Below are 18412 nucleotides of genomic sequence, written 5' to 3'. Positions count from 1 at the left end.
GTAGGCTTTTGATCCCACTCAACATAAGTTGCATAGAATCTATATAATCGAATGTGATCTTTGTTGAACAGGACAATTCTTCTTCTTTCATGTAACATAAAAGCACAGTCTGTTCAGCTTTTAAAATTGGGTTTATTTGTATTAAGAGTGCAACCCTGTGGTCTTTTAACAGATTTTCCCTTCCCCCCTCGCCGCCCACCACCTGATATTTGTCTTTAAGGCAAAGACTGCACTATTTGGTATGTAAAAAGACCAAGATATTTTTATAGGTAAAGATGATCTGGATGAAAGGAAGAAAAGCCAAATAAGCATGAATTAAAAATTAGAAGGTTCATCAATTTATTGATTTTGAGCTCTTACAAAGCAACGCCCCTTCTGGTGTGACAGGCTACTTCACTATCCACTCAAATTATGAACTAATTCACTTCAATACACACCTTGGGCCAATCAGAGAAAATATGCAGCTTATTCCCGTTAGATAAACTAGAGGGCAATAAGACATGAACAGAAGTTATTCTACATTTGGTTTTTTAAACTCTACCTACATTCCAAAATCTATTGCAATTCTGTTGTTATGTACAGAATCCTCATTTTCAAATCTTTTAAGTTTCTCTCTCTCTCCTATCCCTCTCTCTTTGTCTCAGTCTTTCACTATCCCTCTGTCTTCCTCCCTACCTCCCCCCTCTCCCTTTTCTATAAAAGGGTTCTACCCTCGTTCTGCGAAAATGAATACCTGTCTGTCATTGTTGAGTGTGATGTTCCTTAAGATCATCCAAAATGCAGCTTCTAGACAGGCACCTCCTCAGGGCTTCAGATATGCCTCTTATGATGTGATCATCCCAAGAAAGCTGTCTCCCAAGTATGGGCAAGAAGAACCCCAGGATGTGAGCTACCTCCTGCCCATTGAAGGAAATCCCCATGTGGTATTCCTCAGGCAAAGAAGGAATTTCATCCCTAAGGTCTTTCCTGTCTTCACCTATAATACATCAGGAGATCTCCAAGTGGATCATCCTTTTATCAAGGATGATTGTTTCTACCATGGATTTATATAGAGAAAGTCTCCTTCTCGAGTCATCCTCAGTACATGTTCAGGAGGGCTGAGAGGTCTCTTGCTAAGACCTATGAAATTGAACCAGTCCAGGAATCTTCTACCTTTCAACAGTGGTGTTTCAGTTAGAAGTAGAGGAAGGTGCTCCCCGAATGACTTGTGGAGTAGGAGAGGAACAACAGAGCCATCAACAGGACATAATTCCTGAAACAGAGAATCTTGGAAACAAAGATGTTTTTGGAAAATCCTGGTGGCCACATACTTTTGTTAATCTTTTATTACGATGCGAGTTCTGGATATTATCCACACTGCAAATTCATTCTATCATCCACTTTCTGTTCATCTGTCAATAATAGGCTTAGTAATCTGGTCACAAAAAAAATCTCATAGACATTACCCACATAGCAGATGACACACTTTTATCATTTAATGAATGGAGAACAAACCATTTACTTGATATTTTAAAGAATGATGTTGCTCACTTATTTGCTTATAAAGATTTTGTAACAGTAGGACTTGCATATATAGGTACTATATATAGCAATTACCAGGCAAGTGCTATTGAATCCTATAGAACCCCCAGTTTGTTTTATATGTCTGTCATATTTACTCATGAACTGGGACATGTTCTTGGAATGCAGCATGATGGACAATTTTGTCATTGTGAAAAGAGTGAATGCATTATGGCACCATTTGCAGCAGAGACTGATAAATTTAGTAACTGCAGTTTCAAGGATTATTTCCATTATAGAAACACTGAATGTTTATTTGTCCCACCAGACACTAACACAACATTTAAGTTTGAATCCTGTGGTAACAAAAGAGTGGAAAAGGGAGAGCAGTGTGACTGTGGGTCAGAAACACAATGCAAGTCAGATCCGTGCTGTCAAGCTAATTGTATGTTGCGCCCTGCAGCTGTTTGTGCCTTTGGACTGTGCTGTGCTAACTGCCAGTATCGTCAACATGGAACTGTTTGCAGAGAGAAGATTAGCAGTTGTGATCTCCCTGAATATTGCAATGGGACTTCAGAGCACTGCCCAGAAGATGTGCATGTGCAAGATGGTGCCGTGTGCAATGATGGCGTGTATTGTTATCATGGGAACTGCACGACTCATGATATGCAGTGCAAAATGATATTCGGTAGTGGAGCAACAGTCACTTCTGAAGTTTGCTTCATAGAAGTGAATAATAAAGGTGATCGCTTTGGCAACTGCGGCCTTAAACATGGAATTTACAAGAAACACTATACTGGGGATAGCCCGTGTGGCCGTATTCAGTGTAAAAGTGAAGAAATTCCCTCTTTGGAGGATCACAGTACAATAATTCATCATTACACTGAATGTGATGATTGCTTCGGCACTGACTACCACACTTGGTATGAAAGTACACGATATTGGAGCCATGAGGGATTTTACGATAACGTTGTGCATTGAGCGTAGTTGCATTAATGTGTCCATTCTGAAATACGACTGTAATGTCACAATGTGTCACAATCGTGGAGTTTGTAACAGTATGAAACACAGTTACTGTAATGTTGGATGGGCCCCTCCAGACTGCAGAAATAGAGGCTATGGAGGTAGCATTGACAGTGGGCCACTTCCACTAATGGTACAGTCTAAAACTAAGATGAAAACATCATCTCTTTCTAGAATACTCTGTGCCCTTTGTTTCACAATTGTTTCTGCTCGTCTGATTATCTGGTTCAAGTATGGACTGAGAATCCAATTTGGAAAATTTCAGGAAAGAAATGTTCTGATGTTCTGACAAAATCAAAAGAGGAAGGAACAACAGTAAAAATCACGTTTGCTTAGAATGCACCACAAATCCAGTATAATCACAAGAATTAACAGTCTATTTTAAAAAAGGCATCTGGAATTTCAATGTATTAAATTAAACCGTTTTAATTTTTTTAGGTTAAAATTCCAAGTTCAACTTTGGGAAGAGTTAATTCACCTTGTCCCAGGTTATTAGTTCCTATCAACATGCAGAAAGCTATACCAGCAAGAAAGCATAATTAAAATGCATCAGCTGTTTTAGTACATCTTCATTTTTTGCTAGCATATTTTTGTTCTCACTAAGAATTAGTCCAGTCAGCCACAATAATAGTTGTTTGCTAGATTAAAATCAGAACATTTCTTTCCAAGATTGATGAAAAATTTGAAGGCTGCTTGTTCCTATCCACTGTCAGAATTTTGGTGGTGTGAACTATTATTATGAGATAAAAACAGGAGCAAAAGAGAGCATATAGCACATAGAACTATTATAGAATTAATAGTGGTTTATATAGAAATATATGCAGACATGCACATGGATATAAATTCCTTACGACTCAGCTATTGACACAAGGAGAGAAATGAGATACACAACAAAATAGAAAAACGCCCTCTAATGGTCACACACACATATATTCATACATACACACATTGAATTGATGAATAATCCTCCTTGCATCAGCTTCCAGTTTACATCCTACAACTTTATGTCAGCTGGCAGCTATTAAATCCTCAGTTTCCTGACACTACTTCCATTTAAAGCTGTACATCTGATAATCCAAAGATTTTGACATAGTCTATACTTTTCTACAGATACAGAACAATGCTGTAATCTGATCAGTTTCTCCTTTACATCTTCTCTTACGTTACAGTATTTAATGTCTACTTGTTTACATTATATTACATTACCATTTACATCTTTCAGCAATAGTACATACATTGTGTATTAACAACATTTCCTGGTACTGTTGCGGTTCATATCTAACACTGTATGCTCTGACCTCACTCACAGTAAACTGTTCGTTATGTCCTTGCCTCCTCCTCCGGTTACTACTCTCCCTGCTACAAATCCTACTAGTACCATTACTACTATTTCTGCAGGCACTACTCCTACGTTCATTATCTACTGCTTCTGTACACTCTGTCTCATTAATCTCCAATACAATCTGCTTACCATCTCTTGGTTGGATACCTTTACTTTCTATTTAACTTCAGCTTCCTCCATTTATCTTGTTGTTCCTTAGGCAATGGCCATGACCATATCTCTTGATGTTTCCGGGGTTCATTATGAATACCACCTACTCTAACCCTACTTGCAATGAACTGCTCAGGAGGTATACCTTTATTACACCATTCAGGTCTCCTAGGTATAACACTGTTAGCTCACGTTGCATTTATTTTTATTCACAGGATACAGCTTGTACTGTGCCTCCTTACAAACAGCACATTCTAAATACCTCTTCCACTGCTTTCGCTTTGGCTTATGCCACCTAGCTGGGTCTGGCATCTCCTTGAATACTTTCAAACTTGCATGCCTCAATCTTCTATGTAACACGTATATACAATTGTCATGTGTAGGAGCATTCTTAAGTACACATGCACAACTATTCTCTTGCAAACCCAAAATATAGACCATCCTTTTTAACTCTTTCAGTTGCTCTGCCGGCATCCTGGACTGTTGGAGAAGCTGGTTTGTGCTGAACACACTCTCCTTCCTTTCCTGTTCTCCTCTCCAGCCGTTTCTGCTGCTCCTCTAGCAACCGACCAGTTAAATATGCCATGGTTAAATCCTGTCCTTGCATGGACTCTAGACTAGTCATAAGAACATCCCATGAACTGTCCAAAGACCTAAGCACCACATATGCCTTGTGTGCTTCAGTAAAAGTCATTCTCTTTGCTTCCAACTTAAGGAATGTCCTTCTCATATTCTGCAAATATGTGGAAATACATTCTCCTGGCTTCAGCTGTGCCTTATACAATTTCCAAGTCAGCAACACCTTGCTACCTGCAGACTCTCTCACATAAACACTACGCAACTCCTCCCAGCACTGTTTTGCAGATTGTTTTTTAAAATGCTTTTTATTAGATAAACATTAAAAACATTGGATATAGTGCGACAATTCTTGCATAAGCATTTCCATGTAGTTTTTGAATCTTACAATAATTACAGTTTCTATCCATTACATAGGTATGTGTAGTCAGTCAAATTACCTGCCCATTAATCCCCTTTTTATATAATTACTAACCATACAAATACTTATCCAATTCCTATATATCACACAATCTTAATACCATATTTTCTAATTCCTAACTTTTCTGCATTTTTCTGTCCTGTTTTTTACCCTCATTTCTAACCATCAACTACCATTTGTCCCAAATTTCATGATATTCCATCTCACCCTTGTCTTTGAGCTCTAGAGTCAGTCTGTCCATTTCTGCGCACATCAGTATCTTATTCATTATTTCTTGTTCCGAGAGAGTCTTTTTATTTTTCCATTTTTGTGCAAAAACCATTCTTGCTGCCGCTAAAATATGCAGCCTTAAATAAATCCACCTTTGCCATATTTTTTCTTTTGTGATCCCTAATCAAAATAGTTCTGGCCTCAATTCCATCTTTTGATTTAGCATCTCTTTCTCATCTGGTGCCAAAAAAGCATGACTTTCGGGCACTCCCACCACATATGGTAAATGGTTCCTAATGCAGCATTACATTTCCAACATCATGGCGGTGGGGTGTGCCACCTATAGAACATCTTGTATAAGTTTTCCTTATATGAGGCTAAAGTTAACTTTCTGTTTCTTTCCCATAGGTCTTACCAATTGTCCAAATCTATGCTGTAACCAAAGTTCCCAGTCCATACTAACATGATTTCCTTTATCTGCTCTTCCACCATTGTGTAATCCAATAAGTATTGGTACAGTTTTTAAATCATTTTTTCCTCTTCACCTAGTAAAAGTTTATCTAATACTGTGGGTTCTTTCTTAATGTCCCATTCTTTTTTGTCTTTACGTATCTGGACTGAAGTTGTAAATAAGCCCACCATTCCAGTTCTATTCCTTCGTCATATAATTCTTTTCTTGATTTTAGTTCACCTCTTTCATTTAGCATCTCCTTATAAGTTATTACTTTCCCTAAATTAATAAAATTCGGATGTACAATCATCTCCAGCGTCGATAACCAGTTTGGGGTTTACATGTAATTTTGCTGTTTGATCCTCATCCACGTAGATCTCCTTTTATATGATGCCTCTGGAAGTACTGGTGGGCTTTATATTTTCCATCCCATAGGAAGGCATGCCACCCCATTTGCATACCACGACGTAAATAAAGCTTTCAAAGTATCTTTTGATGTTTTCCTTCATAATGTAAAATACCTAGACGTAACTGCTATCATATTTCTTAATAGCAAACCACATCTATGAACCCCAGCATCAAGAAGACACAATAAAAACTCCTTAATCCCACAACACATGGACAGACACAACCATAATTTGAATGGGGAAATGGTCATCATCTTAGACCTAAATCAAGCTAATTCTCTACGTGCAAGTGAACTCTTGGAAACTTGGTATTCAAACAAATGAGCCATCAACAGGCACATAGAGATAAAACAACAATTGCAGACCATTGGAAACAAATAATGAAAAAGGAAGCAAAGATGCCAAAACATTCATGTTGGGCATCTATTTTGAGTAGGCTTTTGATCCCACTCAACATCAGATGCATAGAATTTATAGAACCCAGCACAATCTTTGTTGAAGAGGACAATTGTTCTTCTTGTTGATCTCTCACGTAACATAAAAGTACAGTCTATTCAGCCTTTAAAATTGGGTTTATTTGTGCTAAGAGTCCAACTTTGTGGTCTTTAATAGATTCTCTCCCACTCCCCAATAACATTCTTACAGCAAAGACTGAGGCACTTGGTATGGAAAAGTATCAGATCCTTTTATAGTCAAAGATAACCTGTATGAAAGGAGCAAAAGCCAAATAAACATGAATTAGAAATTAGAAGGTTCAGCAGGTTATTGATTTGGAGCTCTTACAAAACCACACGTCGTCTTGTGTGATAGGCTACTTCAATATCCACTCAAATTATTGAACTTCAATTCATACCTTGAGCCAACTAGAGAAAATATCAGTTTATTACTGTTAGAGAGCACTAGGATATGAACAATAGTTATTCTACATTGGTTGTTTAAACTCCGCCTCCATTCCAAAAATCTATTACATTTCTGTTGCTACTGGTATGTTCAGAATTCTCATTTTCAAATCTTCAAATTCAAAACCCTAAGTCAATCTGTCTGTCTCCCCCACCTCTCCTTCCCTCCCTCCCTTGCTCTCTCTCTCCCTTTTCCAGAATAGGGTCAGTTACTACATTCGTTCTGCGAAAATGAGTATCTGTCTGTCACTGTTGAGTGTGATATTGCTTAAGATTATCCAAAATGCAGCTTCTGGACAGGCACCTCCTCAGGGCTTCAGATATGCCTCTTACGACGTGATCATCCCAAGGAAGCTGTCTCCCAGGTATGGGCAAGAAGAACCCCAGGATGTGAGCTACCTCCTGCCCATTGAAGGAAATCCCCATGTGGTATTCCTCAGGCAAAGAAGGAACTTCATCCCTAAGGTCTTTCCTCTCTTCACCTATAATACAGCAGGAGATCTCCAGGTGGACAATCCTTTTATCAAGGATGATTGTTTCTACCATGGATTTATTCAGAGAAAGTCCCCTTCTCGAGTCACCCTCAGTACATGTTCAGGAGGCCTGAGAGGTCTCATACAAATGGAAAATAAGACCTATGAAATTGAACCAGTTCAGGAATCTTCTACCTTTCAACATGTGGTGTTTCGGTTAGAAGTAGAGGAAGGTGCTCCCCGAATGACTTGTGGAGTAGGAGAAAAACAACAGAGCCATCAACAGGACATAATTCCTAAAACAGAGAATCTTGGAAACAAAGAAATTTTTGGAAAATCCTGGTGGCCACATACGAGATATGTTAAGGTAGCAATTGTGATTGATCATGAACGATATTTGAAGTTTCAAAGCAATGAATCTTTTATTACGATGCAAGTTCTAGATATTATTCACACTGCAAATTCATTTTATGATCCACTTTCTGTTCATCTGTCAATAACAGGTTTAGTGATCTGGTCACAAAAAAATCTCATAGACATTACCCATATAGCAGATGACACACTTTTATCATTTAATGAATGGAGAACAAACCATTTACTTGATATTTTAAAGAATGATGTTGCTCACTTATTTGCTTATAAAGATTTTGGGTTAACAGTAGGACTTGCATATATAGGTACTATATGTAACAATTACGTGGCAAGTGCTATTGAATCCTATAGAACCCCCAGTTTGTTTTATATGTCTGTCATATTTACTCATGAACTGGGACATGTTCTTGGAATGCAGCATGATGAGCAATTTTGTCATTGTGAAAAGAGTGAATGCATTATGGCACCATTTGCAGCAGAGACGGATAAATTTAGTAACTGCAGTTTCAAGGATTATTTCCATTATAGAAACACTGAATGTTTATTTGTCCTACCAGACACTAACACAACATTTAAGTTTGAATCCTGTGGTAACAAAAGAGTGGAAAAGGGAGAGCAGTGTGACTGTGGGTCAGAAATACAATGCAAGTCAGATCCCTGCTGCGAAGCTAATTGTCGTTTGCGCCCCAGGGCTGTTTGTTCCTTTGGACTGTGCTGTACTAACTGCCAGTATCGTCAACGTGGAACTGTTTGCAGAGAGAAGATTAGCAGTTGTGATCTCCCTGAATATTGCAATGGGACTTCAGAGCACTGCCCAGAAGATGTGCATGTGCAAGATGGTGCCGTGTGCAATGATGGCGTGTATTGTTATCATGGGAACTGCACAACTCATGATATGCAGTGCAAAATGATATTCGGCAGTGGAGCAAGAGTCGCTTCTGAAGTTTGCTTTAGAGAAGTGAATAATAAAGGTGATCGCTTTGGCAACTGCGGCCTTAAACATGGAAAATACAAGAAATGTGATACTGGGGATAGCCTGTGTGGCCGTATCCAGTGTAAAAATGAAGAAATTCCTTCTTTGGAGGATCACACTACAATAATTCATACTTCCATTGAATATGATAATTGCTTCGGCACTGACTATCACACTGGGATGAAGGTAAATGATATTGGAGCCGTGAGAGATGGTACTCCTTGTGGCGATAAAATGTTGTGCATTGAGGCTAGTTGTGTCAATGTGTCCATTCTGAAATATGACTGTAATGTTACAATGTGCCACAATCGTGGAGTTTGTAACACTCTCAAACACTGTCACTGTGATGTTGGATGGGCCCCTCCAGACTGCAGAAATCGAGGCTATGGAGGTAGCATTGACAGTGGGCCACCTCCACTTTCAGTACAGGCTAAAGCTGAAATGAAAACCTCATCTGTAGCTGCAATACTCTCTGCTTTTTGTCTCACAATTGTTTTTACTGGTCTGGTTATCTGGTTCAAGGATGGGCTGAGAAACCCATTTGGAAATTTTCAGGGAAGAATCCATGCTACAAAATCAAAAGATGAAGGAACACCAGTGTAACTCATCTTTGGTAAGAATGAAAAACCCATTCACTATAAGCCCAGGAATTAACAGTCAATTTGAAAAACATCGACTTCCAAAATTTCATTGTTTAAAGTTGTCTCCCCACACACATTTTTTGGGGTGGAATTTGGCTACTTTGGAGGGGAAGAAACCCCCAATCTATGTAAAGTAGAGTTAAAGCAAATCTTTCATTTCTAAATAATAATAAATAGTTTTAATTTTAGATCTCAAAACTTCAAGTTCAAAGTGGAAAGAAGAGATAATTCAGAGGCAGCTTGTCCCAGTGTGATGGTTCCTAGTTTCTATTAACTGGTAGAAAGTTGTAGTAGCAAGAAAGTGCAATTAAAACCCACCATCAGTTTTTTATTACTTCTTCATTTTTCTGCTGGAATGTTTTTATTCTCCCTAAGATTTAATGCAATGAGTCATCATAATAGATTAACTAGTGTCTTCTCTCTGGAAGTCAGAGAATTTATTTTCAGGATTAATGAAAAACTGCTTGCTCCTATCCTACCAAAGCCATTGACTGAAAAAACTGCTACATATACAATGATAGGTGGCTTTCTCTGTAGCCCAATAATTACTTTTATTAACCCTTGAGTAAACTCTTCAATGAATTTTAGAATCATCTAAAGCTGCTGATTGAGTCTGCTTCTGGATTGACCTGCAGTGATCATCAATCGGCCACTGAAGAGAACTCTCCAGAATAGGCTTGTAAATGAAGCATGTATGAGATGCAGATACATTGACCGATACACAGCTATGCCAACAGTACATTGGATGTCAAGGAAAGATCGAGAAGCATTGTTGATTATAGGTAATTTGGGCTGCCAACACAGCACTGCACATCGATCTTTCTCTAACTCTGTCCCAGTAAGATTAATGATGAAATTATTATGGACGTTTAGTATTGTGGAGGCACTCAATGACTACTGGAGAAGGACATCTCCGACATGGGCCTCTGTGTTATTCAGTTATAACTTTTCTCATCAGTTCTACTATGATTGATCTGTTTGAAATAAATTGTTTTTTAGGTTTTTATCCCACTGGAAACATTAGCTTTCAGTGTCATCTGTGTACCCATGTACCAATTCCTCACACACTGCAAAACACACACACAAGAAACATACATTCAGAGATAGAGAGAGAAACAGAGAGACAAAGAGAACAACACATTCATATAACCAACTCTCAACTCCCTGCTGCTCTTCATCTGATAGAAGGTTACCTTCATTCAATTACCACCAAGTTGTCTTCTGACTCTTACCCAGAACCAAGAATCAATCAATTTTTAATGGTACCTGAAACAAAGAAATGCAGCCATGTTGATTCTTCCTTCTTCCTGGGGACAGTCCCAGTGTGGCTCCCTCTCCATTCTCCACCATAATGGGAATGTTAACTGGACAGCCCTTCCTTTTGCTTCCAAGGCTGATCAATTGTGCTTGTGTTCAGCCGAGATCCAGACTACTGTACCAACAAGGAGAAAGTCCACCAGTGAGTCAGCTCCAAATGCAGTGGATGTCCTTGCACAAAGATCTATTCCTTCCTTGATCCATTGCTCTGTGACTCCACTTGTGGTGTTTCTTCTTTTTTTTAAAGCCACCTTGTGAGTCTTTGGTGACCAAGATCCCAATACGACTAGGTTTAACTGCCAGTCCTTCTCTGTCTTGTGCTCTACTGATGCATTTTTAACTTGGGGAGAAACAGGGTGTCACATCCAAAACATGTCACACTAAGTAAATGAAATGGTAACAAGGGGCCCAAAAGATGATTTCTTTCTCTTTTAATGTTATTTCCTTTGGCTAAACTGTTATTGTGTGGAATTAGGTGGGGTTGCTATCTAACATTTGTGCAGCTTCCAAGAGGGAAAAGATGTCCTGTTCTACTTTCTGCTCCCATTTTACCCCTTATTTATTCTGGGACATGATAGGAATGCTATCCACAAAGATTATTCAGATGCAAGAGAATGACTAACATGTCTTTCTGTATATTTCAAAGCATGATGAATGTCTGAAGGACGCTCATTAATCTAACGTGGAGTCAAACAGGAGGGGATTATACACACTTGGTATTTCCAGTAAGATAGTTCACTTAGCCAGTTCTCAATAGTCTATTCCTGGCCATGAAGAGATAGCGGATGAATTGGGAATTTAGTATCAGTCCTAGTATTTGCCAGTCTATTCCTGTTGCCGGCTGGTGAATGAACATTTGGGCAAGTGGATGGGGCTGGGGTTCAGTCTCAATCTTTGTTACTAAAATTTAGTTTAAAAGTCCACAAGATCTCAATCTGCATCTTTTCTCAAACTTTTTTGAGTATGCGATCCTGGTAGTTTTCTTAATAGTGAAGCCAAACTTTTCACCCAAATGCCCGATTTTTGAATTTTTTTCTATGGTGTTTCTTCGAGTCAGTTTGGACAATTTTTCTAAAGCCACTAATGAGATTATATATTCCAAATTTATTTAATGTGGTTTAATCCCACTTAACTGGGTGTTAATTTCTCTGACCAGGTGAACTGGTACCACTGACTACTATAACAACAGGGTATCACCATTAGCGCACTAAATAAACTAAAGGCCTCCAAAACACCTTAAGTAAAGTGGAAAAGTAGAAAGGCTGAGAGCGGAGAAATTGGAAAGGTACAGGTTGATGAAACAGAGAAGAGGAGGTGGATGATTTATGACTGTGTGTCTTCCCTGGACTCACCTGGATTTCAGTGAACTACCTTCTGTGTGCTGTGATCAATTGGAGCCAAGGCCCAACAGCTATCTCCACCTGGGGAAGGAGGAGACTCTGGTCCACCGGAAGGGGCACACTGAGAATTTTGTGGATTTTCTGGATGACAACATCACTCAACTTTGTTCCTAGTTAGAGACTGGCATGATTGCTGGTCCACTGGAATATCTTGGGACAGGTTCTTGCCATGTTATTTGGGAACATTTCACTGGTGGGTTTCAAAAATTGTTCGAACCTACTCTGTGGGTGTGGCCTCTTTTGTGGGAGTGGCTTGCCGCCCATGTGACCGGATATGAAGATGCCGACGACACTTGTCAGAACCACCTTAAATTACCTCACACACAGCACTGCCATGCATAAGAATATGATGTAAACTTGTTTTTTAAAAGGCATCTTTGGTTTGCGTTAAAAAAACTTCAACAACGCAATGTTCTAATTATACCACAAACGCAGCAGTCATCCTTACCTTTCACAGAGACACTGAGTTTTATAAATATGAGCATGATAGTGTAGAATAATCATATCCAAGGACCAGTGGTGGGTTTCAAAATTTTTTGGAACATCTTCTGTAGGTGTGGCCTGCTTTCCGGGTCCACTGGTGGAACCTCTTCTAACCGGTTCGGTAGATTTGATGAACCGGTTCTACCAAATAGGTGCGAACTGGGAGGAACCCACCTCTGGAACATTTCCATTCTTGCTCCTGAGGAAGTGGAAGGTTCTTGGGGTGTTTGAGCGCAAGCATTTTTGTTTTAGACCCATGCTCCCTCCAGGCTTATGAAAGGGAAGTGATATGTGGGGGGATTCTGCTGATGATCAATACTTTCTTATAGGATGGGGTAGCTCCCCAGCACTTTAAGTAGGCTGAGGTCTGCCCTCTTCTTAAAAACCATCGCTGGATTCACCCTGTTGGATAATTTCTGACCAGTCTCCAATTTCCCCTTTTTGGGGAAGGTTATAGATAAGGTAGTTGTGTGGCAGCTCCAGAGGGTTTTGGGTGAAATGGAGTATCTAGACCTCTACCATTCAGGCCTGGATATGGGACAGAAACACCATTGGTCTCATAGTTGGATGGTTTCTGGCAAGAAATGTGCATCCATCCTTGCTCTACCTGACCTCTTGGCTGCTTTCGATACCATTGACCACGGTATCCTTCTGGAGTGACTTCGGGAGTTGGGAGTAGGGGTCTTTGTGGTATCCTGGTTCACTTCCTCCCTCTGTAGCCACTCCCGGTGTTAATAGGAAGCAAGAGGTCCAGCCCTTGTGCACTGTCTTGCGCAGTTCTGCAGGGCTCGGTACTCTCTCCGCTTCTATTTTACATCAACAGGAAGCCATTGGGTGAGATCATCCATCACTATGGACTGAGATATCATCAATATGTTTACGATACACAGCTACATATCTCAGTCCATGGTGAGTTACGTGATGCCCTGATCTCCTTCTCGCAGTACCTGGAGGCCATTAGGGACTGGTGGGGGAACAACAGGTTGAACCTGAACCCTGGTAAGATTGGGTGGCTCTGGGGTGCTTTGGTCCATGGGCAATTGCCATCTTTGATCTTGGATGGGGTGGTTCTGCTCCAAACAGACCAGTAAATAAATGGGATTCTCCTAGATTTGTGATTCCTGCTTGAAAGAGCAGGTGACAGTTGTAGCCAGGAGAGCCTTTGCACAATGTAAATTATGCACCATTTACATCCTTTCCTGGGCCAACAATCCCTGTTCACGGTTATTCATGCCTTATTCACCTGTCTTGACTATAGCAATGTGCTCTACATAGGGCTGCCCTTGAAAAGCCTCCGAAAGCTTCATTTGTTTCAGTATCCATTGGCCTGCATGGTTTTGTGCAGACCTCTATGTGCACATATGATACCTCTTACATGGGAATTACATTGGTTGCCAATTTGCTTCCGTGTGCAATTTAAGGTACTGGTTGTCCCCATTAAAGCCCTTCATCCTTGGGACCAGGTTATCTGAGTGACCATCTCTTGCCGATCACATACAGCTGACACACTAGAGTGGGGAGGAAAAGAATGTTGTGTGTCCTGTCCTCTATGGAACTTCATCTGTTGGGACCCAGAAGAAGGGCCCCTTTAGTGTCTCTCTCTCTCTGGAACTTTATCCCTCAAAAAATTAGACTGGCGCCCACCCTGAGACTCTTTCATAAGGAACTGAAGATATGGTTTCACCAGCAGGTTTGGAGAACAGAGAATGGGGTGCAGCTCTTTAAAAGGCTGATTTGAATGTGTGTAGTCACTGAGGGGGCCGGGGAGTTATTATTTTATTTTAATTTTATAATTATTTTTTATACATTTTCTATTATCTGTAAGCCACCTAGAGTCACTGTGAACTAGTAGGCTGCTATATACATTCTCATAAATGAATGAATGAATGAATCAATCAATCAATTAATCAATCAATTAATCAATCAATGATAAACCAACAAACAAACCAAAAAATAGGAGTCATCTACAATATTCAGGGTAAGGACTGTAACAGCCACTAGGTAACATAGACAGCAGAGGACTAGCACACCATATCCATGAACACTAACTAGCAATGAGAGGACACAATAAATCTCCATAGTCGCATAATACACAGATAAACTCGACCATAATTTGGATGGGGAAACAGTCAGCATCCTCGACCAAGTTAAATCCCAAAGTGCAAGGAAATTCTGGCAAACTTGGTACCCCTCGAGAAGTTAAAAAAGAAGCAAAGAGAGCAAAATATTCATTTTTGGAATCTAATTTTAGTAGGTTTTTGATCCCACTTAACAGGAGGTGTATAGACGCTGTAGTATCCGATGTAATCTTTGTTGAACAGGACAATTCTTGTTGTTGTTGCTGTTTTGTGTAGTTTAAAATGGCATCATTGCTTCCGGTTTGGCATCACGCCGGTGCGAGCTGCCGACAGATCCTCTGCTCGGTTCGCCCGGCCTTTTGCACGAGCATGGCTGTAGCAGGCAAGGTCTTTTCGAGGTGCGAGGACCAGTGGAGAGGGGAAGCATCGGAGCAGCAGAGGGAGAAAGGCGATCTCCCCCACGAAGCGAGAGGCTCCCTCAGATCGAGTGCAAAGGAGGTTGGCTGATTAATGGCTGACCAGAAGACGTGACTGCCAGCCTTTAACAAGGAAGGGAAAGACAGCTGCAGGGAACATATCGGATTGAAAGACGGTAAACGAAAGACTTTGATTTAAGAACCTAAATTTGACGAAATTAATAATTTAACTTTTCTGAGCACGGATACGTAAGTGGGTGCATCAAGCTGAAGCAGCCAGTAAAGACAGACAGGGAAAGATTTAAGAGAGCCGAGTGGCAGATCGGATAGAGAAGGACTGAGTCTTTGAATATTTAAATTTGGAGGATTAACAGTGGGCGAGACGGAGAAGAGAAAGACAGTTGGTTGGATCTGTCCTCCTCGTGGGAAAAAGGGGAAAAAGATCTGCGAGTCACGAGGGTTTGAATCAGCTTTAAAACTCTGGTGAGGCGGTGCCAAGGCATACTGATAGAGACAACAGAAGGGCGACACCTTGAAAGCGAAAACTGAGCGCCGGGGGAAAAAAAAGAAACCATCCCCCCCTGCCTCTTTCTTTACCTCACTGACAACAAGAAGTGATTGATGGGTGAGCTCTGAAACGACTTTCGGGAGCTCGGACCTCTCCCGTCTCTTGACTCTCCACGCTGAAACGTTTTCTCCCTATCTAGTGGACACCTCTTAGATACTACAGAACTGTTCTATTGTATACTGTATAGTACTGCTCTAATTTAACTATCTTGCTTTTTTTTGGGTGTGCGTTATAGTGGATTGATTGTTGTTGAACAACACACTGAGTCTTGGGTAGCTGATATATTGTTAACATTACTGTCTAGATACCTAACTCATTGGTTAACCAATTAATTAATTAAGTATAAACTATTCAAAAAGTTTATAGATTAATGTAATAGAACTGTATAAATACTCTAACAGCAGCTAGAAGGTACTGGAACTACAGATCAAAGGGGGAGAGCTGAATTAAGTTAAATGGCAACAAGAATAGTAACCTTAACTAAAGGAAGCAAAAAACAAACTTCTCTATCCACTCCGGTGAGGGAAAAGTCGCCTGAGGGCAGGCAGACAGGAGATAAGACAGCCTCAACTTCACAAGGCCAGGAGGTAACAATGGACTCTCTACAGGAAGCAATATTGAAGATGAATGAAAACATCACCAAAGGCCTGGAGGGAGTAAAGAACGAAATGAGTGAAGTTAAAAATAATATGGGGAGGATTGAGGAGCGTGTAGGGGCTATCCAAACAGCTTTGTCAAGGAATGAACAGGAAATCAAAAATGTTAAGGAGAGAACGGAAGTAGCAGAAAAAAGAATAGATAAGACAGAGGATAGACTGGAATCCATAAACACAAATCTGGAGGAGGCCATCCTCCACCTAGAATTAGAGAGATCAGCGTTTTATTTGAGAGTACAAAATGTAGAAGAAGCGAGAGATGAAAATCTTCGGGAGCTGATTGCAGAAATTCTGGGACTAGTTCTCGACAGGCCGAAAAATGAGGTCATTAACGAATTGGATGAAGTTTATAGAATTAACACAAGCTTTGCGAGACATCATCGACTTCCGAGGGAGATCCATGTGAGGGTTCTAAGAAGACAATTGAGAGAGGATATTCTACGCACAATAAGAGGGGACTCATTAACATATAAAGGTAAAGAAATTCTTATCTTAAAGCAGATCCCCTGGAGAGTTAGAGAGAAGAGAAGGAAATATAACTTCCTCTCCTCACAATTAAATAGACATAGAATCCAGTTTTGATGGCTTCTTCCGGAAGGAATGCTAGTAACATGGAGGGAAAAGAAGTACCAGATAGACACCTTGGAGAAAGCTCAAGAATTCCAGGAACTTTTATTTGCAGACGAAGAGAGGTTTAATAAAGAAGGAACCTTAAGTAGAAGACAGGAAGATATTATAACTGAATCCCAACTGGAGGGGCGAGAGACGAGAGAGGTCAGAGAGCGAGAGAGATATGGCAGAGAAGAATCAAGAGCAAGGTCACCAATTGAGACAAGATCTAAAGGTGCCCTCAAAGCAAACAACTTGTAAAGGAGTTGAGGAATGGGAAACAAATATACTATCAGCAAATATGAATGGTCTTAACATAACATCAAAAAGAAAACGTGTACTGTTGGATTTATTGAAACAAAAGTTAGATGTAATCTGTCTTCAGGAAACCCACATTAAAGAGAAATATAATAACCTGTTGAAATGCCCAAAATTAGGTAAAGCATTTTGTTCGTCAGCACAAACTAGAAAAAGGGGAATTGTGATGTATATAAAAGAATGGTTGAACCCCAAATTAATATATGCAGATAAAGAGGGTAGAATATTAATGGTGGAGATAACGAATGGTGGGAAAAAATTTTTACTAGTTGGAATTTATGCCCCAAACCAAAAACAAGAAAGATTCTATGTAAATTTACACAAGAGGATAAATGAAATAAAGTGGCAAAATATATGTATTCTAGGGGACTTCAACGCAGTAGTAGACGGTAAAATGGATTACAAGGGTATACACAAGGAAAGTACTAGAAGGAAACTACCGACCGCCTATGCAAATATGGTGAAGGAACTAGACCTCTATGATGTCTGGCGAACAATGAATGACAAGATACAACAGTACACATTCTACTCTCAACCACATAATTCTTGGTCCCGTATCGATATGGTCTGGTCAAACCCGGAACTACTTATGGATACTGTAAATATTGAAATAACAACAAACAAGTGGGCCGACCATCATCCAGTCTTACGGCAATGGAAAGGAAAGACAAGGATAAAAGCTAGGTGGACATTAAACCAGAACATATTACAAGAGAAACAATTTGTACAATCAATAGAAAAGGAATTGGGATATTTTTTTAAAGAAAATGGTAAAGAGCAGACATCAATACAAAACGTCTGGGATACGATGAAGGCAGTCGTGAGAGGAACATCAATAGCCTATATAGCAAGAAGAAATAAAATGCATAGGGAAAAACTTAATACATTGAACAAAGAATTAAGAGAGATAGAACTGCTGATTCAGAAAGAGCCAGACAATATTAAATACAGGGAAAAAGGAGAGTTAATTAAACACCAAATAAATCTGATTTCTCAAGAGGAAGTAGTACAAAACATTAAGAGAATGAAGCAGAACTATTTTGAACATGCAAATAAAACTGGGAGATGGCTGGCTCACAAAATAAGAAAAGATGAGGCAAAAAGAACTATTAAACAACTGAGCGACGAG

The 18412-nt window shown here is 39.8% G+C and overlaps 1 protein-coding gene and 1 pseudogene across 1 annotated transcript; both read left to right on the top strand.

Moving 5' to 3' along the window:
* The first annotated feature begins 725 nt into the window (after positions 1–725).
* LOC116505844 lies at positions 726–2812 on the top strand (annotated as a pseudogene).
* A 4398-nt stretch (positions 2813–7210) lies between these two features.
* On the top strand, positions 7211–9400 carry LOC116505840 (disintegrin and metalloproteinase domain-containing protein 20-like). The gene has a single exon (XM_032213271.1). The coding sequence runs from the start codon at positions 7211–7213 to the stop codon at positions 9398–9400; it is 2190 nt and encodes a 729-aa protein (XP_032069162.1).
* Positions 9401–18412: the final 9012 nt, after the last annotated feature.

Source organism: Thamnophis elegans, chromosome 1 (assembly GCF_009769535.1).
Source record: "Thamnophis elegans isolate rThaEle1 chromosome 1, rThaEle1.pri, whole genome shotgun sequence".
Classification (NCBI taxonomy): Eukaryota; Metazoa; Chordata; class Lepidosauria; order Squamata; family Colubridae; genus Thamnophis; species Thamnophis elegans.
The sequence above is the reverse complement of the archived record's forward strand: the minus strand, read 5'-3'. Positions and strand labels throughout refer to the sequence as shown.